Source organism: Diadema antillarum, unplaced genomic scaffold (assembly GCF_040938485.1).
Source record: "Diadema antillarum isolate AM-2024a unplaced genomic scaffold, OU_Dant_1.0 seq00000244_RagTag, whole genome shotgun sequence".
Classification (NCBI taxonomy): domain Eukaryota; kingdom Metazoa; phylum Echinodermata; class Echinoidea; order Diadematoida; family Diadematidae; genus Diadema; species Diadema antillarum.
In genome coordinates, this window is record NW_027271288.1 from 1,168,669 (window position 1) to 1,191,730 (window position 23,062).

Consider the following 23,062-nt stretch of genomic DNA (forward strand, 5'->3'; position numbering starts at 1 on the left):
TCCAAAGCCTTCAGGAAGCAAAGAACGGCTTGCTTACATGTTCATTATCTTTCAAATTGATGAAATTCTCGCATCAAATTGTTTTTTACTGCAACTGATTGACAACCACCCTACATTGACTTACATACATTGTAAGCACTGAATTGACCAGTGTTTAAGTAGTAGCCATGACAAAAGAAGTTATGGGCATACATACTCAAGCAGGATATGAATCTGCAACCTCCTGATCACCAGACAGGTGTCTTATTCACTAGACCACCAACCTTCCACCAACAGCCAGTGCTGGTTCGAATCCTCATACATGTAACAGCAGCGAGTACTGGGTAATTATTCAAATGGATGAAATGCTTGTGTTGAGGTGTTTGCTAATCAGTTGTGTTGTTCATTATCACCTCGGTTGATGCACTGAATATATCCCTTCAGCACGTCACATGAAACTCATCTGTTTATTCAAAACTCCCTCTCAACACTGCTATTTGAAGACAAATTCATAAATCTGGATGTACATGGGGGTGTAGATACTACATTAAATACCAAACTACAGTACAATTTAATAAAGTTTTTTTGTTTTGTTAACAGTGTACATCAATAGGCAATCACATAAATTTGCACCTTGCTAAAGATATCTTATGCACTCTGTTAAACTATCTTGTAAGTGACTCCTCATACTTCAACTTTCTGCTTGCATCTTTTTTATGTTAACCTGGGATTTGACTGCTATATTTTCATTACCTGAATTTTGGCACTTGTGAAGACAATAACATTAACACTAAATTTTCCTCAATGCACATTCCCACAATACACTGTCTACCTTTAGGAATGCATAATCATGCTTCACTACAGTACAGAATTCATTTGCCAGACTGCAAAATGCAATGACATTCACAATCCACAGATGTCTGAATGCTGCCTGTGTTATACAAAATATATCTTGCACATGAATGTGGCCACTCATCTCCAACTGTAGGGAATTAATGAATAGAGGAACCTGCCAATCAAACATTAACCCATCCATCCCTCCTAGATGAACCTGTCATCAGAGGATCAGCATCTCATGATGTACTTTGACAGCTAAAGGGTTAAAGCTGTACTGAGTTGGATTACCCTGGAGAGCAGTGTTTAACACTGAGCCTGCCAGACTGGTAACACGTGACCTGAGGATAGTGGTCAGTTCTGGCTTGAGAAATCCAGCTTCCATTCATTACTTATGTTCCTCCAGAAGAACAAATACTGACCATTGTCTAGGGAAAGTTTGACTCTCCCTGTTTTGTTTTTTTACTGACACATACAGAGTCAAGAGATATCAAAGTTCAGTGATTGGCACCAATTACGTCTCACATCAATTCTCATGGTCCAACATCCAGGTCTTTATGTGACAAGGAGAGCAATGACTGGAGTGAAAACAAACCCACACACTCGTCAATCGATCAGCGAACTTTTAAGATGAAATTATTTGTCTTTCTTCCATAAGTGGCTTTGAAATTCCCTGAAACATCCTGATATGGTCCAACGTAACATTTCTGATAGCCACTAGAAATTTCATTGACAAATTACGGAACGGAGTGGCAGGCCGAAGATTTACAACGCTGACAGTCCAAGTACATGAACGGCGTATTGCGTCATCCGTATCACCCTAGATTCGTACACTGAATTCATGTCCCAGCTCCGCAGGTGTGTACCTGCAAGTTGTTTGTTTTCTCTCCAGCTACCAGAAGTGACACATAGATGACCATGAGAATAGATGACATGAAAGGTGGACATGTCCGTGTCTGTAAATTTTCTGACGGTCATCATATGTCGATGTCGGCACACTTGATGGCGCTGTAGTAAGTGTTGGTCAGCTGCTGGTTCTGAGCCATCAGTCTAAACTGGAGAGTTGCTCTGAAAGAAGACAATGTCATCCAAAACGAGTACAGATAGATCTGACCACAAAGATTTCTCAGTGAAGATTTGTGAAATGTGGTCATTACTAGCCTGTAATCTGGGCGGAGGATGCATCAATTGCATGGTCCTTTACTGTCACGCTAAATGTCTGATGCAGCAAGACTATTGTCTTTGCTAAGTGATACATGTACGTCTGATGTGACGAGACTATGAACAGTGGATGCACACAAAGCATGCATTGCCTATGACCACTCGTCTTGCTTTAGTCGTTGCTTATCGACTATGAATCGCTGGCAGTTTTCGTCCTAAGAACTGCCATCGATTCATAGTCGATAATAAGAAAACAATGACTAAAAGCAAGATGAATGGATACAGGTGGTGGATGCTTCCACTGTTCATAGTCTTGCCACATCAGATGTATCGCTTAGCAAAGACAATAGCTACATCCTCCACCTAGATTATAGGCTAGGTCATTACAGACAGGTGGCCTCTCTAGAAAGCCAGACACATGAAGAGATATTAAAGTGACAGATAAGTGACAACAGCTGTGAGCTCTTGTACTGTCCTTCATTGAAACCAGGATGTTATGTTCATATCTTCAGCATTTTCTAACAAAAGAAACTTCTACCATTTCATGCAACAGCGTTTTCTGTAATAAATAATCATGGATAAAATGCCTGTCATGTGCATTTATTTTTGTTTGTTTGCTTTTTTTTTTTGGGGGGGGGGAGGGTCACTATCACTTTCATTATGTTCAGATTCACATATTTGGTTAATCATATTAAATGCCTGTTTTTAAATGTTACAATTTTTTTTTCATTGCATGGTGTGAGACTAAGCTGCAATGAACCAAAGCATTGTTGGTATATGGTATATCACTCAGTGCCTTGTGTGCTATGTAGTAAGAAGATAAAAGTCAGCGAATATTTTGGGCAGTCCTCACGAAATATTGGATTTCTCAGAGTCTTGCACTAATGAACGGTACAAAGTGGGGCAATTTCAGTGCACCACTTTACTTAAATAAACAACACACAAATTATTACATTAAAGGCAAACAGAAGATAGAAATTCCGCTAAACACATTGATCAAAACTTCCTCAGCCTCAAATAAGAAAAAAAATAAGGTTGCCAATTTGATGATCCAATGTATCTACTGATTCTTCAGTCATGCGGATAAATCCTGAGTACATGGGAGGAGTTAAGTAGAGAATATGGGCTACACAAAGATCAAGTTGTCTTCAATATGTATGATCATTATTCCTAATTGATCTGCATCAAAAACAATATTTCTTTAGTAAAGCCACGATACATACAAGCATTACAACACCCAAGCTAAAGGGTCTACTACCTTACTTTACAGGACTTTCCTCCAGCCAGCAAAGTCTCAATTACCACTATACGTTCTGTAATGAATCTTTAAATGAATTTTAAATGGCACATCCCCAAGCTGAAGAGTTGAAACAATAAAGCCATACTTACACAAACTGCATGTAAATGATATGAGTGGGAGAGGGGCCATCACAGTAAGACCTGTAGATACATGAATGACACAAGGAAAGTTTGGACAAGATTAGATAGTTGAAACATAAAATATTGCCCATATGAAAGCAGTGCACGGAGATCAGCATAAACTGGGTTTTCCAGATTTATAAGTACATGTATGGGTTATCAAAAAATATACCAGGTATGACTGAAGATAAGAGCTTCAAATCATATCCTGAGAGCTAAAAATATATATTACTAAGATATTCAGTCACTCAATTCAAATTGCATGTACCATTAACATCAACATGGTACACTGTTTAAGCATCAAACTTGTAGCTATGCTAGGAAGTAAGCACGAGGCAAAAGTTTATTCCTGTAAAATCTAAACTCTTGTGATATTATCCATGACATTCTTTGCCTCTTTGGGCAGGTCAGACCAGGAAATAAATTCCAGCATGGCAATGGTCAGCACTACTTAATAAACTCAATCAGCTGCTCATATGACTGCTGTCACAGATTGGGCAAAGATCTTCAAATATTATGATTTCTCTTATGACTGTATCTTTATCAATGCACTTATCTTGGTTAAAGATCTCATTAATGAGCACCAAATATCTTATTTTGATTATGAGCAAAAAATATTGCATCACTAGTAAATGATGCATCACGCATTACCCTGGGGTACTGTAGTACCCCGGGTTACCGCGTTGTGTACCACCTCACGTCCACTCGAGGACAGCCGCAGAGAAATGCATGCACTGTGTGTGCGTGTACATAGTCACTCCCATGCCACTGCATGTAATACGATGCATGCATGGCAGGCTGTGCTAGCAATAGCGTGTGCTTCAGTGCACTGCAGTGTAGTGGCTAGCGCCGCTAGCTCCACCACCAAAATAATTTCCACTTTTTGGCAACCCAGGGTACAACCTTTTCAAAAAAAAAAAAATAATTCAACAAAATGGCTGATTTTCATTTGGTACCCCTGGATACCATTTATGTCATCAAATGCAAAGACAAGATCAGACTGGCAGTGTTCATGTGATAATTGAACTGTAGGTATACTGCTGTACTATTCCCCAGATCATTCATACTAAGAAAACTGTCAAATTTGATCCCCACCCACTGTACCTTGTATATGGGCTGTGACGCGAGAAAAGGGCCCTTAGCTCCGCTGCGCGCAAACGCCAGAAAACGGCGCGGAAGTTTGACAAAGCAATACGCGCAAAAAAAGATCAACTAGCTAACTGCGCGCACATGCATATAGACTCATCATAAAGTGACAGGATTTGGACAAAACATGCTTTTTTGAATGTCGTGATGGGGTCATTTAGGATTGGAATTTCAGAAGAAGGTTTGCATATCTAAATACGTCAGAGTTCCTTCCACAATGTGGAGGTGAAAACTCATTTTCGGTATTTAATGCCCTAAGGGCCCTTTTCTCGCGTCACGGCCCATACATATTCATACACATAATTTTCACAAGCATACTTACACAAGAAAGGGTTCTATGAACGTGGCTGTGACATTGGCAAAGATCTGAAATGAAATTGAGGGAAAGAAAGAGAACTAATTATCTGCTGCAACAGAGAGAGAGAGAGAGAGAGAGAGAGAGAGAGACTGACTGTACCTGTAAATTACTTCATCAAACAACATCAGATAAAAGCTCTGAATAACAAGGGACCATTTTTTGTCAAGCTACACTGTAAAATGTATGTTGGCAAGTTCCAGAATCAGGGGGCATTCTCAGTAACAATGACAATCATTTAAAAAGCTGAAAGTTACATGGGTACAGTATGCAAGCTGGAAAAGAAGACATTTGGGTTGACTAATTTATTTAAACCTCTCTGTATCAACAAACTATTCACTGCTGAAGTGCATGTTTCAACAGCCTGCTGTGAAGTGCAGTTCCTGGGTCTGGCACGAATCCAGTAAACAAAAGGCCACACAAGAGATCTTCATACTGAAGGTGATTATACCTCCACCAAGTAGAATTACCTTATGAGAGTCATTAAGACAATGAGTCTGATAAACACACTTTAGCACTGATACTGCAATAGTTATGAGGACAAGCAAGTCATCAATATACAATAACACAGCTAAGGTCATTATCATGGTACCAACTGGTATATCTTTTCACATCGAGAATGGGTAAACATTGCTCAACGCAATACAAGAATGAAGATAGGCTGAGGAAATTTTTATGTGAAACATACAGTGTCAAACAAGGAAGTATGGTGTGGTACAGTATAAACGTATATTCACCAATACTTGTACATGATCAAAGACTACCTGTGTCTGGGCTGTGGTCTACATTCTCAACTGCAATTGCAACATCTGCTTAATTAAGAGGAGTTTAGATAAAAACTGCCCCTTCCATGTGACTCACAAAGATTTGGAAAATGAGAGCTTTCTTCTGCTGCAAAAGCTTCAAATGATAAAAATGCTTGTACCAAGTAATCAGCAAAGAAGTTTTTGTTTTTTTTTCTCCAACAAGAAATTAAAACAGACCAACTGATTAATCACTCAAATGACCATACACATATCACATACATATACCCCTTCACATGCATACTGTACTTGGAGAGCTTTTGAAAGACACACACAAGCAGTGGCATGATATCATATGAAGATTTTAAATCTCATTTAATGAGTCTTCAATTCTGATTGGTTGAAATCGGACCCTGTGTATGAATTTAACCATTGCCTGCAGCCTCATAGTATCAAGCCAGCCCCTATAGTGCCAAGCTGCTCCATAGCAGTAATCTGCCCTCTTTTCAGTCTGTACACAGCAGTATTTTCATGGACATTTGTACACGTATTGTAAATGCTTGGTTTCCATAGTGTGTGAGGTGACCTGTGTGTGATACGATTGCAACGCAAACTTTTATGGCAGCACCTTATATGTGAACTGGCCACCGCGATGGTGATAGCACAAGTGAAATTTCACTTACTTCTACAGTCTGCATTCAAAACAGATATAGCCTGTTCAAATTCATGAAATTCTTCCGTCGAGGTGTTTTCATTGCAACTGATTGACAAATAGCCCTACATCGACCTGTCCGGTGATCAGGAGGTCGTAGGTTCGAATCCTGTTCGAGTACTGTATGTACGCCCATGATTTTTTATCATGGCTACTACTAAAACACTGATCAATTCAGTGCTTATTTACATCGATGTAGGGCAATTTGTCAATCTGTTACAAAGATATAGACTGTTCCTATTTGAGGAGGTGTTGCTATCACTGTCTCAAAAGGATCTACACTTCATGTTCTGGAATTCCGAGCAAGCTCCTCAGGTCATAGCACACGAGTTAAAGGGATGATACAGTATTGGTGGAGATGAGAATTGGGCTTTTAACTTTTTGCGAGATACCAAGAAAACACTTATGACCTAGTACAGAACATACCATTTTAAGAGGAATTCAAGGTTTATTTGATGAAAATCAGGTTTGGAATGACTGAAACATCCAAAAACAAAGCGAAACATCCAAAAACAAAGCAAAACAAAGCAATTGTCATAGAATGTGGGTCCCACACTTTATTAGAATTGCTCTGTTTTGGAAAACTCAGCCATTTCAAAACCGATTTTCATCAAATAAATGTTGAATTCCTCATGGAATTACATGCTCTCTCATATTTCATAAAAGCTTTCTCATTATCTCACTAAAAATGTTAGAAACCTAAAATTAGGTCTCAACCAAAACTATACCATCCCTTTAAGATAGCGATATAATGGAGTGAAGACCCCTCAAGCAGGCAATAATATTAAATGAAAGCCAAGCGTCGACTGTACATGTACACATGTCCATGTGCATATCATGTAACCCCCAAAAGGCAGTCCATATCTGTATGTACTAGATGAGCTAGTGTTTATACCGCATGTGATTTTCTGCCTCCAATGGTTGCAGACATGATGGTGGTATTCACTCCCTTGATCTGGTCACTCCAGTACGCTGTGACGGTGGCATTCTGGCTGTAAGCTGACACAAAATTCTTGTTGTAGACAGAGAACTCCGTCTGAAAACAAAGAAAACAAGGATAATACTTTCAATCAAATGCTTTTGCTTTCATAGAATTCACCCAGTACCTGCTATAGATTTGGAAATGGGCAAAGATTGCATAATAACTGAAGATGCCATATCTAGCAAGTCAATTTTTTGAAAACCGGGACTTCCTGACAATTTTGCAAGTGGTTCAAGAATTCGCAATCACGGCGCAAGGCAATGGCCAAATATATCGGTATCATTCAAACATATTCAGGAAGCAAAATTAGTGATCCGGCTATGAAAACAAAAATTTTATATACTTACAATAAAGTGTTGAGAATATCTGGCACTATGATGTATTCCTAAAATTATTTCAAGATGATTCCATTAAAATAGACAACCAGGGTATTTGTACATTTGTACGCACACAAACATGATTTATATGGACCATATCAGGATAATTAACCCCTAGTTAAAATATCAGTTAGTGATAGGGTTAGAGTATAACTTAGGGTTAGGATTAGGTTTAGGGTTAGGATAAGGTTCAAAATTAGGATAAGGGTTAGTGTTAGGGTCAGGGAAAGTGTCTGGGTAATTTTACAGGGGGTAATTGTCCTAGAACCAATTTAGACACACGCATGATCGTGTTCGTGCAAGTAATTATCATGTCTTGTACGGAAATATGCATTTTTGAAAGATTTGATGACATGTTTAAACAGCACATCGTTCTGCTTCTCAAAGAAAGATGTAAAGTAAGGGGGAAACCCCTTCCTAAGGGGAAACCCCATCCTATGAAAGGGGGATACCCCATTCTGACCTGCAGGAGGAGACTCATGCTGGTGATGGTGGTATTGATGGACACTGCCTGAGTCTCCACCCCTATCACTTTCATCTCCAGCTGCCTGGGTACCAGGAAGGCACAGAGCACCCCAGCCAGAGTGGCACAGGCCAGCACTGACACCAGCACGGAGAGGAACCTGTGTGGTAAAATAAGACCAGACAGATGTATGGAGAGATTAACTTCATTTTATTTTATCATCATCTTCAACAAAAAACATATACATTTACAAAACATATCATGCTATTAAAAAAAAATATATATATATATTTTATATACATCCAAATATGTTGAAACAATAATAGTGTGCTCATAACATAATAGGTTCTAAAGCAAAGATGCATTATATTTACTTGACAATGTTGAAAACGGAGAAGCTAAAAGGCATGACTTGTATGCATTCCCCTCAAAGCAATTTTAATATTGGTCATGATGAAGAAAAAAAATAAATATATCTTTTTAAAAAATGTTTGGAAAGTGACAACAAACATCACTGGACAACATCCCTGAACCCAGTGTTAGGATTTCTGGTCTAGAGATCTTAACGAATAATCTGCTAACAATGATCTCTGCAGGAATAGGGATAGTGGACATTGTAGGAAAATTGACAAATAGGTCCTGGTCAGCATTTTCCGACACTGGGGGGGGGGGGGGATAAATCAGGACAATGGCTAAGCAACATTAAATACACACACACACATGCAGTTAGGCTGCTTTAAGGTTTTTGGTCAGAATCATTTGATCGCTGCTGACTTGTTTGTTGTGGGTTTTTTTCAATTTCTATTGAACATTGCGGTTAGTTATTTATGAGAGTTTATATTTTTTTTTTCTTTGTTTGTCACTATGGAAGGAAATGGAGGGAGCAAATTACTTTTTCTCTCTCACAGCTTATATACACTGTAACTGTAAAAGTAATGAGCCTGCATAAATGGACAAGCCTTTTTCAACAAGATTCCACCTAGCATCCTGTACTGGTGGCACTAGGTCAGTGAAAAGTCACAAAAAATATTTCAGTGTACTACTATTACACTGTTTGTAGCTGCCTCCGGTCATCCTACAGCAAGGCAACCAGGAAATGTCGACATACCATTCAGAATACCAGACACAGCACCAAAGTGCATTACAGAATTGATTACTGCCATAGATTTGAAGGACAACTTCTCTGAACTGATCAAAGCAGGTTTGTTCTTCCAGACAATACACAAAGGCCCCCTGCCTCATGAGTCTAGATTGCAGGCACAAATCCTTGTTGGTCATAAAGGAGTCTGCGCCAAAGCATCTCTCATACAGTAATTCCCTACACTGTAGGTGCTCCCAACAAGGAGAGGCTACACTACAGGGCCCATGGGACAGTGCCAGTGTTGCATTTTCAGTAGTGTGGCGTAGACTCTGTTACAACCAACAAGGGTTTGTGTCTGCAAACTACGTTGTCTCCTTCGGCCTTCCTTCTGCAGTTTTGGGTAATGACCTTCCTTGAAGGTCTACCAGCTTACATGACCAGACAGCGGCTCAATGTCTACAAAAACTGTAAGAGTGGGATGATCTTTGGACAGAAAATGTTTGTTTATGTGGCGTGGAGAGAATATAAAGAACTTCTTGATCGAATTACCCCCGCCAAGGGAGGTTATGTTTTCATTAGTGTTGGTTGTTTGTTTGTTTGTCCGTGTGCAAAATAACTCGAAAAGCTGTTTAAATGGAATTGGATGAAACTTTCAGGAAAGGCTGAGAATGACATAAGAAACTGATGACTAAATGTAGGAAGTGATTCAGAAATTTCTCTAGTATGGATTTTATGAAAAATTTTCGATATTTCGGCCAGTAGGGTCAATGAACTTGGGGAGTTCAAGCTGTGAATGGTTTTTATCCGCGCACTAGACTGCGTGCTCTAGTTTCTGATCCAGGGTAAGGCGTGCCGGCAGCTGGCATTGATGACGTAACAAAAGTCTTCTATTTTTGGGAAATCAGGCAATTTTCAGCATGCATAAAGTATCTCAGAAATCACTGATCTCTATGGAAGAACAAAATCAGTGGTTAAAATGAGCTGCTTGGCGGAGGTCTGCACTCTCAGAGTGCTTCTCTAGTTCATATAGATATTTGGTCAAGGTTTGCAGACATGGCTGCACAAGAAAAAAAAAAGTAACCCATTAAAAACACTTTAAGCATTCCCTCCAGCATTTATTCCACCATTCTGGTCCTCACCCAGAATGATATCACCACCTTTAATCAACGTCTTCCACACGAGAAACACATTAGTACAGGAAGTACCAATCTTCCCTCATGCATACAACTCACTGGCATAGACACGTGAGACTGAGGAAGCTAAGCTTGATACAGGGCAATGTAAATACTAGAGGGATCGCATAGTTTTGGTTGAGACCTAACTTTAGGTTTGTAACTTTTTTTTTTTTTTTTGGTGAGATAATGAGAAACTTCTTTTGAAATATGAAAGAGCATGTAAATCCAAGCGAGATTCGACATTTATTTGATGAAAATTGGTTCAAATATGGCTGAGATATCGAAAACTGAGTAATGCTAATAAATGGTGGGACCTACCTTTTATTAGGATCTCTTTGTTTTTGTTTTGAATATCTCAGCCATTGTAAAACCGATTTTCATATATATCAACTTTTCCTCTTCAATAGAAAGGTATATTCTGTATAATCTTATCAGTAGTTTCTTGGTATCTCGCAAACAGTTAAAAGCCCAATGCCAATACTATACCAATGGCTCATTGCCCCGTTATACCAGCACTGGCTCACAGAACTAGACATTGTAAAGGAGATCACCCTAAAATAATAATTATAACTAATAATAGTAATAATGATAACAATTATGATATCAATAATGATGATAATAATAATAATAATTGGGGAAACTTGCCCTTGATAGATATTTTCAGAAAGATATCTTTGTGGAAACTTCTCTGCCTTCATGTGATATCCATGAGACTCACGTGGATGCTGATAAGGAGATTACTAGTCTAGAGCAGCCAGATTTCTCCCTAATCATTCTGATCAAACAGTATAAAGATTACAGGCAAGTCTCTCACTAAGGTTGTGTAAAGAAGCACACTCACCCACACACACACACACAAACACACACACACACACACACACACACACACACACACACTTGATTTACTAACTCAGTTTAGAGTGGTAATGCCAGTGGTGAACTTGTGTGCTGTCAATGGCAAAACCTCTGGAACATTGTAGTTTGTGTAGCTGTATGTCTGTGTCCATCATTCCAATAAATATTCTTAGCCAGAGTGTATACAGTTGAACCTCTCTTATCCGGCCTCCCTTTATCCAGATCTCTCTATTATACGGACGCAATCTCGCCGTGATTTTTTAAAAAATAATTACGGGAGGAAAGGGGGATTCCCAACTCCTTGACAACTCCTACGCAAACACACATGAATTACATATTACTTCCAACATGATTAACATACATTACATCAAATTTCCTTCCAAATTGCTTACCTTCAGACATTTCAACATCCCCAAACATCCCCAAATGTAACAATGAAAAGGTTGCAGTATACACATTACTACATGTGGTACTACAATGGGCTACATCAGTACATTTGTATGTTATGTACATGTATTAAAAGCATTGAGTCTCCCGTATCCGGCCAAATCCCTTATCCGGATGAGCCCCGGTCCCGACTTGTCCGGATATGAGAGGTTCAACTGTACTTTAAAACCAGAAACATTTGCAATATAAAAGTTTTGCTAATTACAAAGTCGATGGCCTTTTTTTTTTAACGGCATGAAACTTGCAAATTACCACTGACATTCAGTGTACCGTGTAGACAAAAAATTTAATGTGTATTTTACTTTTGCAAATCTGTACTTCTCGAGATATACACACAAGTTTCATTCATGCAAAAATGAAATAAATAAAAATAAAAATAAATACTTTTTCAGTATAAGGCGAGATGTCATTTTGTACATATTAGAAGGTTCATTCAAAAGAAGAGAGGAGCACAAATTCAATTACACTGGTATCTACATGATTTCAATTTCAATTCAACATGAATTTCCAGAGTCTACAACTCTCAGGGCATTGCATATTTCAAGTTAAAAGACATCTCACCCAAAGGATGAAAGGAATTCAGAATGACAAATCATACAAGTACCTTTGCAGTAACAGCTCAGTAAAAATTCAAACCAACCAGACAAGCTCATGGACCAATTAGAATGTCAGATAGTCAAACAACATAATTAGCAACTCAAATTTGCCTCCACTGAACTTCATTATCTTCATATTTAGCTTTGTCCATGAAATATCACCAAAATCACTTCTTTCGTCTTCTTCTTCTTTTTTCAGGAGTATGTATTTTTTTTTTTCATATTACTGCTTGGATTGCATATATACTGATCCTATGATTTCATATTCATTGTAGATATTCAAAACACAATGTGCTCAATAACAGCCATGCATGTTAATGGTAAAACTTTCATTCCCATTCATTGCATTTGCATGCACAGACATTTTCTGATTCGTTCCTTCAACAATGTTGCATGCAGTCTACTTGACTATTTTTTGTCTTGCTACCCTGGAAGGTTTGAAATCTACAGCAACTTGGGGGCAAACACAGGTTTAACTGTCCATTAGCTTAGATATTAACTTATTGGTACCATTGTACATTTTCTGAAATTTCAGCACAGAATCAAATAAAGAACTTGAAAGTTTGTCAGTTGCCTGAGCCTCTGCTGGTTTAATCACAAAGCACTGTTCAAAAACAAAACAATTTCTTCTCATACGTTAATTTGTATCATTTTTATCAAACATAATTACTGACAGCAAAGACACAAGCATGAGTACTTACGTCCTTCTGGGCTTGAGCCGAGAATCATTATATGGAATTAAAGCCACTAGGTCAGCCTCTTGTCCTGGGGTGTAATGAAATGAGTTCAATCTGTTATTAATCTCATATCTTTCAAAAGGGTACTTGTGCATTAATTGTTTATCTTTGCTTACTGTAAAACATGGAATGTTCTCGAGCATTTTAATTTCTCAAATTTCGCGAGCGCCAAGATTTGCGAAAACAAAGTGCACGCAAAAGTTCTTGTGGCAATTTGCGAAAATTTAATGCCACAAAAAAAGGCAGTCGCTTTTTTTCAAAAATTTCATGACGCAAATATATCATGTTTTACAGCATTTCAAAGTGTTATTCATTGTTTTATTGGGGATAGGAATACTAAAAGTAGTGAAATATGTCTGCCAACATGAAACAATGCACAGAATTACAGTAACACGATATATGGCTGTCATCTATACTTCGTTGGGTGAGCCTGAGAAGGGCGTAAGTTGCCACTAAACTCAGTGTTCGAGACAACATAACGCCCTTTTCATTTTCAACCAAGGACTTTGAAACATATCTACACAAATCACTTCACAAATGCACTTTTGCTACCATCTGACTTTTACCTCTGTTTCGCTGTATCTTTTAACAATGCTACATAACATTGCCACACACCCAAAGTAGCAGTTTGCCAGTGTACTCTTAAGCTCCTACTGAAGGTTTAACTCTTTCTTCATTTAATCCATTATACATGTACAGTATGTAGAGCATTGCGTAAATAGTCCATTTATTCATGATGAGAATATTTCTTAGCTCAGCTTACTGAGCACTGCTCTACCAATGACTGCAGGAAAGAAAGATGAAAAGCTTTTACAGAAAGTTCCTAAAATAACATAAAATGAGAGCAATAAGATAGAGGGAGAGAGAGAGAGGGGGAAAAAACATACTTTGAAACTCAAATAAAAGCATTAAAAAAACTGTACATACCAGGGCACGGGCAATTTTGTGGATTGGCATGGGACATTCTATTAGGAATCTTTTGAATGTTACATCTTATAAACAAAATGAGCTTATGTAAATGTGAATTTTGATGGTCAAATCTCAGATAAAGATAAGCCAACTAAGAAGGAAACTGTTTCTTAAGTTTTATACACAATTTTACCTTGCAAAACTTCCGTTGGAATGTTGATAGGACTTTAAATAACAACTTTCTACCAAAACAAAAAAGCTCAGCCAATCTACATCAGTGCTGAGAAACCTACAAGAGGCAAGAGGAACAAACAAACCTCGTGGTATCTTTCCCCGGCCATGACACGAAGGACAGGTGAAGCCGTCCGATAGTTCTTGGTAAGTGAACTGCACTGGCTCGTAGAGTCTGTTTCCATTGGGTTCTGGTTTAGTTTGGTTTGGTGATGTGGGATCTAGGAGCGTTGCCTCGGTAGCACTCAGACTGCTGTGCTGCCGTCTCATCATGGCGTCTTTATCACTCTCCAACAAAGGCTGCTTCTCTGACCCGCCTTCCTCCATGGCTATTCACCCATCATACTTCTACCTCACAAATAAGCAGAATGGAGACATTTCAGCATTTTTTACTCACATAATGAACTCCTAACCACAGATGGCTGGAAAGCCATTAATCAACATACAATGAAACAGAACACAAGAAAACCGACAAATGAGGTGAATCTTTTGGGCAAAACAATTTATGCTGCTTCTATTTTAGTACCAGTGTAAGTCTCCTTAAAGCATTTTTTTTTTTTCTTCCAAACCAACAAACAGGAAATAGAAGGATACTCATGACCTGTTACAAATGTTCTGACCTGTTCTAGATTTTGGGCATTATCTGTTTCTTTCATACAAACTAGGCACAGATATCACAATGAAGTACAGTTGTAAGGCAATTCAAAGAGAGTATTGTCAGGTACACAACTGTGTAAATAGAGTTTATGCATACAGATGTTCCTACATGTGTACATTTATAAGCCTTGCGCTCAGATCCCATGTACGCATGAGCTGTAAACCTGTCTTTTGGTGGCGAGATCATACAAAATACATTTCAACTTCAAGGAAGTCAGGCTATCAACCACACACTTGTGTGCGTGTTGGGAAGAGGTGGGGTGGGGGAAAGGGAGAGTATAGTATTCACTATTAGTAATAATGCAGGCAGCATGCATTTCTATTTCCTGCCAGCCATATGGCCAGCTGAGCTCTTCAAGCCACACATGTCCTGTACAACACATGTAGCTCCATGTTGAAGAAGGATAGCGGTGTTTGTGTGCATGCAAGTGTGGTTGTGTGTGTTGGGGTTGTATCTTTTCTTCTTCTTCTTCTTCTTTTTTTTTTGGGGGGGGGGGTGGGTGGAGGGGTTGGCACAGCACAGATCTCATACAAATTGTGACAAATCTAAGGTACAGAAGTATGTATGTAGGCCTACAGTGTCATTGTCCAGTAGGAACATGCACAAAATTTTAAGCAAAGCTTTGAAAATTCACAAGTTTGAGCAGATTGTCCAATTTTCGGTAATATCAACAATTGATATTGTGCATTCCCTTAAAATCCACATATTTTGGGTTAAATTATTCTTAAGTCCGGACGATTTTGAAAAATTTCATGTGTTGTAGTACAGGAATACCATGGCTTTGTCCATGTTTACACTCAACGCCCTGCTGTAAAACAAACCCAATGAGGCGTACAGAACAACAGGATTGCCCTTTGTCTGTTCAATCTTCTTTTGTTTTGCCATTTCAGTGAGACAATCAGCATGTCATGCTATGGGTATGGTAATGTTTCTGCCTAAATGCCAATTTTACAGATGGTATGTACAATCTTTATGGACTGCTAGCCATAAAAAGCTTGTGTAACCTAGAGTATAGGTGTCAGTTAATGGATCATCAAAGGAACCAAAGTCAGACCTCAGAATTTCCTTTTCATTGGTTGAATGCCTCTCACTTTGCAAGCATCTGTCTTTTCTTCTTTCATATTTCAAATACAGTACAATAAAGTAACATGTACATTGTATCTTTCGTTTTCCTTGCTTTTTTAGACTCTTTTTCTTTCCTCCCAACTTTTCTTTTCATTTCCTTTCAATTTTATTTTCTTATCTGTTCTTTGTTTCCTTGCTTCCATCTTTCCCTTCCTAATTCAGGTACATTTAATTTCTATCCTCTCCATTACCCTTCTTTTTTTTTTTTTTGCTCATCATAGTTTTTCCTTCTCCCAAAAAGTATCCTTTCCTTTTTGTTTTGTACAATACAATTTTTCCTTATATTCATCTTTTGTCTTGGTTTAAGATACAATGTAGATATATCTTTCTCTCTTCCTTTCCTTTGTCAATCTATCTGTATTTCTTCCTTTCCTCCTTTCCTTTTGAACCTGACACTTCTTTCTTTCCTTCATATTTTCTTTTCCTTTTCATTTAAAGACTACTTTTGATCCTACAAATCTGTTTGTGTGTGTGTGTGTGTCTTTCCAGTGCTATAGGTGCCTATCTTTGTATTCATGAACTTCCCCCTTTCCCCATCTTTTCTCTTTTTTCCCCCATTTGTTCTCTCCTCTGCCTCTATTTTCTCTCCTGTCTCCCTTTTTTTCATCTCTAATCTACCAAATTCCACTTGAAAATCACTAAAATTTACTGTAAAATGAGGAATGTTCGTGTGCATCTTAAATTTTAGAAGAGATGAGATTTGAGAAATTAAAATGCACATGAAAGTTCTTGTCTAAACTATGCACATTGAATATTAGAGGCAACTCGCGAAAAATTTCATGCTGAGAAAAAGGCCATTGTAGCTCCAATTCGTGAAAATCTCATGCCGCAATAACTTTGTTTTTTTACAGTATTTCCTAAGAACATAAGATTGACATTACATTCTTCATTCTTATTTCATTCAAAACACACACATGCACACACTTTAATATGCACACAAACATGTAACACAGAACAAACCTCAATGAACCGCTTTGTAACCAAACAATACGAAAGGGAAAAACAAGTAGGGCATAGGGGTCTATAGGCCTAAGCCTACATGTGAAAAGCTAGAGTAGGCACCTAGCGAGAGATCTTGTAATGGCAGAGAGACAGGAAAAGAGCTAACTGTACACCACAGATTGAATTTTACACAATATAATTTAGTGCCAGTGGTCTAGCATAAAACTGGAATTCAGGTAAATTTTAGACCCGGTGTGGTGCGAAATGTGTACGACATAAGTCATAAACATTCAGATTCACTCACCAAATAAACGCTACAATTACACAGACTCGAAGAGGTTTTGCTCCCAGCACGGATGGACCATGGATGGACCTAGACCCCTCTATATACTACTGGCCTAACTTGATGTTACTGCTATATCCCTGCATCTAAACCACTAAATACACCGAGATGAGCTGACACACGTAGGCCCTATCCTACGTCCTGTTACTAAAGGGTTACTACAGACACAGGCGCAGGCAGGCAGCGCCCCCGGGGTCGACTGCACTTCTACTACACACTCACTGACACTGGTGAGTGGGTTTATGCACTGATGAAGGTGGAACTGCCTGTGGTTTATTATATCAAAATTTGGGCTGTCGAAATCGACTGGCTCGCTGTCTGCATCTGCCAGTCGAGGGGCAGAGACAGCGATTTTAAATCAAATATATAGCTAGCACAGATATACTCTCGATATCTACTCACATGGAAAGCTTCGAAGTTCGATCACCAGTACTTTCTAGTAGAGCTTCGTACAACCAACGCAGTGGAGCCAAAGTTGTAACGTTAGGATCTTTAACAGTGTAGTACTGTAGCTACGTGGGGCATGCATGCATGCATGCATGTTACCAAAGCGTGCGAAAGGACATGATATATTGCGTTCATATGCGCACAGGCATGGGTACGGGTGGTAAATGTAAGCTGACACAAAAACATCGCATGCACATTGCTGTGTACTGAAGTTTGTGTACACTGTATACTGAGTACACAACGAACACAGAAATAATCCTCGAGACAAACTCACGTGTCGAGCCTAGTGGTCATGTGACTTTGGGTGCCCGAAAGCGTTTTTTTTTTTTTTAAGACGGCACAGATTGGGGCATGGCGCGTGTTAAACCTATGGGAAAAACGTTGGGTTAGGGTTTTTGGTTATGGTTATGGTTAGGGTTAGGGTTAGGGTTGGGGTTAGGGTTAGGGTTAGGGTTAGGGTTAGGGTTTGATGGTTAGGGTTAGGATTAGGATTAGGGTTAGGTTTAGGGATAGGGTCCCCGATAGATTTTTAGTTTCCCCAATCTGTGGAGTGTGCCGTCTAAACAAAAAACACGCTGCCCGAAAAGACTCCACGATAGAATGAAAGAAAAGAAAACAACAACAACAGCATCGACATAAAGAATACAGTAACCCGGTGGAGCGTGTCGCGTTTGTACTACTACTACTAGGTGTTGCAAAAAACATTTCCCACTTTTGATTCTTAGTAGACATCAGATAACATTGACATTGATATGAGCAATAGCTGAATAGTGTACAATGTTATTGGAGATAATTTAAAATGATAGCATAAATCAGTTTCATTAAATTCAAGATTTATTTATAAGTTAGGTTTCAGATCTTGCTCTGTTGCTAGCTGTGTTTTTAACCCCCTGTACAAAATTTAAATTTTGCACGGGGGTCAATTGGTGTGTATAATGGGAGTGTGTGGTTAACACCCTGACTAAATAACCAGAATGGGAATGCTCTATTACATATTCATGAGAAATTCCACTGTCATAGCTAGTCTTTATTCATCCTGAAATGTAGGGTATGCAAGCATATGAAAACATGTGCTTATTCTTTCATGTGCGTGCATTTTACCCTTTACCATGAATTCAGATTAGCAGTGCCCGTGGCAATTCATCATAAATCATTAATAAAGCATCCATGTGCCTTGGAGCAAGAGTCCAGAGGCTGAGTCAGCAGAGCTCTGAAAAGGTGGTATTCGTGGTATTCATATCTATTGATCGGTTCAGGGTACTAGTAAACTCACACTCACATACTATCATTGGTTCTTGTGCATGAGTTCAATTTTGTTCAGAGCCTAGGGTTCAAATTTGACCGAAATCTGGATCTTAACTTTGAAATCAATCATGGATTTAACGAAACTGGGATGCTCTAGCTGATATTCAAATCCTCTTCAACTAATAAATTGTATAGGCCCTACATATTCAGCTATTACTCATATCAATGACAGCTAGTGTTATCTGATGTATAGTTTTCGAACTACTAGTATACAAAAGCGGGAAATGTTTAATTTTTGTAACACCTTTGTAGTACAATGTACATCGTTCTGGATTCTCAAGACGTAAAAGTGCATGTGTGTGAGTGTTGACTGACTTCATAGAGACCTCACATTTTATTTTCCGTTTCCCAGCCTATCAATACACAATGTTCAATGAAAATATTTCTTGTTTAATTAGACCAGGCTTCAGTAAAAAGGGAATGAATGAAACCTAGTACAACATACATTACACGTGGATTGATCAAGTGAATGCAGAAATGTAGGTATTATATTTTGATAATAAAGCCAAGAAGCATACTTAAAAGTAAGATAAGCCCTATCATGCCTATTATATTCAGAAGGGTGAAGGCTCCCCTTACAAAAAATAACCATGAAATTTAAGGTATTACCATGGTAAAACCTCAATTACCATAGTAAAACCATGGTATCGATGGTATTACTACGAGTACCACAGAAAAACCATGGTGATGCATGGTGATACCACAGAAAAACCATGGTAAAACCTCAATTGCCATAGTACAACGATGGTATCGATGGTATTACTATGAGTACCACAGAAAAACCATGGTGATGCATGGTGATACCACAGAAAAACCATGGTAAACTATCATTACCATGACACAACCATGGTACTGATACGTATACCATAGAATAACCGTGAAGTCTATGGTATTTCCATGGTCTTACCATAGGCGCCACAAAATAACCATAGTAATAGTATGTTATAATTTTTATACCATAGCACTACCATGGTATTACTACCAGTACCATGGAAAAACCATGCCATCTACTGCATTTGCCTGGTATAACTATACAGGTAAAATAAAATAACTATGGTGATGCCGGGTTATGGCCATCATACCATGGCGTCACCACGGTATTACCACTTGTACCATAAAATAACCATGGTATATAGGGCATTTCCTCAGTATTGCTGCACTAATTAACCATGGATATACCATGTAATAACCATCATACCATAGCACGGTTATGGCACTACTAGGCCTACTTGTACCATAGAATAACCATGGAGATACCATATAACAACCATCATACCATGTACTTACAACCACAGGGTCTTTAATCGTACCGCAGCATATATAATCATAGTCTTTATGTTATCTTCTGTATTTCTAAAGGTACACAAAAATACCCATGGTGATACCGTGGTTCAACAACAAAATATCAATTATGATATTCTTATAGCTGAAAGGGATTGTACAGTAGGTACTGGTTGAGATGAGGATTCAGATTTATAACTTTTTTTTTTCATTCAGATGATAAACCTCTTATGAAATATGAAAGAGCATGTACAGCTGTAATTTCAAGAAGGATTCAACGTTTTGAAGAAAATTCGTCTTGAAATGGCTGAGATTACCAATCCCTTCCCCCCCCCCCAAATTAAAAAAAAATCAAAATGAAATTGACAGGCCCCATCTTTCACTAGGAGCTCTTTGTTTTGATTTGTTTTTAGATATCTCAGTCATTTCTCAGCCTGTTTTCATTAAATAAACGTTTGAGTCCTCTTCTGCTCTTTACCATTTCAAAGAGTGGTTTCTAAATATCTCGCAAAACGTTACAAGCTGAATCCTCATCTCGTCCAGTATTGTATACTCCCTTTAAATGTCAAATAATGACAAAAAAGGTACATTCTCTACTGGTATCACAAGGAAAAAATGGTCCCATTATAGCTATCCGTTTGACCCAACTTGTTCAAATAGTTGCAAACTGGAAGTAGGCCGATACTCGTTCACATTACCATGGTGTGAATTACCATACAGTTAAAGATGAAAATTAATACCAAATCACACCATTCCAGCTGACACTAAATTGAATGAGCTGGCACACTCTGAAAAACACCAATCAATTCCAGCTGAATATATGGCCTGGCTCTAAATCATTGATTATGAAGTTTTATTTGTACCAACTGGAAAACATGCCGCTCAACTGGCAGATTCACTAGTTGACTCCACTTAGACAAGTTGACTCCAAACTAACATTTCATTCCAACTGACAGACTGAAACAAATGAAATAAACTGCGCAATTGTCTACCAATTAGAATTTATTGACATAACCTACAGATTCACCACTGGATTCCAATTGCAAGAAACGGAATAAAGTGTCATACTGAAATATCAACTACCCGATTCCTGTATAGATACAGCTGGACATAAACGGGCCCTTAATAATTGTATTGAAATTGACTATAAGACACAACTGGCAGATTTACCAGTTGATTCCACTTGAAAGCGATGGAATGGACTGGTACACTGAGAAAACAGCTGACTCCAGTTTGAACAAATGGATCAAACTGTGATGAGTGAGTTAATAATAACACACATAATAGTAGTAGCATAGTAGTACTGGTGATAATAATAATGATGATGATAATAATAATAATAATAATAATAATAATAATAATAATAATAATAAGGTCTTATCCAGGAGAGCCTCTCCACTGTTGCCACTGCTCTATACCACAGGGCCCTGCCGTACCACTAACAGTTGAACTGTTCTAATGAAAATGACAGATTAAAAAAATTAGATCTATTGAGTGAACTGGAATATTAAAGCCTATTGGTTGATTCCAGTAGGAAGAGATAGACCAAAGTATGCCCTTTGACAAAGTGGGATCAACTGGACACAACAAGCAGATTTTTCAGTAGATGATCCACTTGAAAGAAATTGTGTGAAATGGCATACAACAACCAGTTGATTCCAGTAGAAACAATGAGTGCACATTCGAGTTCAACACCCACAAATCATACAGCCAACAAATCAAACAACCCATAAATTTGACGCCTAGCGAACAAGGCCCATATGACTGCGACACTATAAGGCCCACGACACTTTTACAATAACGTAAGCCCCATGATGCAATGTCGAGCTTGTGGGCCTTATGACTTGTGGGATGACCCCGAAAAATTGGACCAATTTGGTGCAGGTCGAATCGACTGGACACAACTGGCAGATTTACCAGTAAAAACTGGCATACTAAAACATCAACTCCATGATTCCAGCAGATTCAGCTTTTTTGAACCAGGATCTTGTATACCTGTTGCAAATGACTTGACACAACTGATAGATTTATTCAACTTGAAAGCAATGCAGATTTAACCTACATATGCACTTTGATAAAGTTTAGGCCGTAACAGTTAGTAGAACCAAGCCGGGATAAATGGACCAAACTGGCATGACTGGGGAAGTTCATACCAGTTCATCAAATCTGGCAGTTTTACCAGTTGATTCCACTTTTTAAACGATTATAAACGTACCAATACATTACAGTCAAAACTATTGGACCATTATGAGTATACTTGCAACAAATGGGAAAAATCAAAATATATATCAACTGATTCTTAAGGTAAACCCCTTAAACTCTAAGGGACGTGGCAGGAGAGGGAAGGGCGGAATCCACCCTCGACGTTTCGAGTCTGCGATGGAAGAGACCCTGTTATGAGACATTTTGACTTTTTTTCAAGTTCAACTTCAAATTCATTGTTGTTTTTTCCACAGCAAAATAATATATTTGGTGAACATAAATCTCGCTTTCTTCAATGAAAGTATAATGCATGTAATTTGTACAGAGAAAGCAATAATTGAAAACCTAAAGTAGGGGTACAATACAATGGTTGCTGAGGTAACAAAAGTGAAATAAATGAAATATGCATTGTATGAAAAAAGGAGGGACCCACTAAAAAGACAAAGCTTGTGAAGTACGGTCCCTTCTCCGATTGAAAAAAAAATGATGCAAAGATTGATTGAAAACAGCAACAAAGAAACTCTTGAAAAATCTGACTATTCTTTAGCGGAGCGGAT

General features: G+C 38.3%; 1 protein-coding gene and 1 long non-coding RNA gene across 2 annotated transcripts; both read right to left on the reverse strand.

Annotated features, from left to right (window-relative positions):
* Nucleotides 1–1,334: 1,334 nt before the first annotated feature.
* Nucleotides 1,335–9,449, reverse strand: LOC139729513 (transmembrane protein 106B-like). The gene is made up of 6 exons (XM_071640438.1): nucleotides 9,280–9,449; nucleotides 8,172–8,331; nucleotides 7,245–7,385; nucleotides 4,862–4,905; nucleotides 3,364–3,414; nucleotides 1,335–1,881 (listed from the first exon to the last, which is right to left on the reverse strand). The coding sequence occupies exons 1-6, from the start codon at nucleotides 9,447–9,449 to the stop codon at nucleotides 1,791–1,793; spliced, it is 657 nt and encodes a 218-aa protein (XP_071496539.1). The 3' UTR covers nucleotides 1,335–1,790.
* Nucleotides 9,450–13,033: 3,584 nt separating this feature from the next.
* Nucleotides 13,034–17,787, reverse strand: LOC139729535 (uncharacterized). Its single transcript, XR_011710873.1, has 3 exons — nucleotides 17,673–17,787; nucleotides 14,289–14,550; nucleotides 13,034–13,090 (listed from the first exon to the last, which is right to left on the reverse strand). It is a non-coding gene; the product is annotated as an uncharacterized lncRNA (long non-coding RNA).
* Between the last annotated feature and the right edge of the window lie 5,275 nt (nucleotides 17,788–23,062).

Coding starts and splice junctions, on each gene's coding strand:
- LOC139729513 (XM_071640438.1), bottom strand. CDS start 9,449: ATGACCAACAAGGATTTGTGCCTGCAATCTAGACTCATGAGGCAGGGG. Junction 7,386..8,171: donor GCATGAGTCTCCTCCTGCAG/GTCAGAATGGGG, acceptor CTTTGTTTTCAG/ACGGAGTTCTCTGTCTACAA. Junction 1,882..3,363: donor ATCATTTACATGCAGTTTGT/GTAAGTATGGCT, acceptor GTCTTCTTTCAG/AGCAACTCTCCAGTTTAGAC.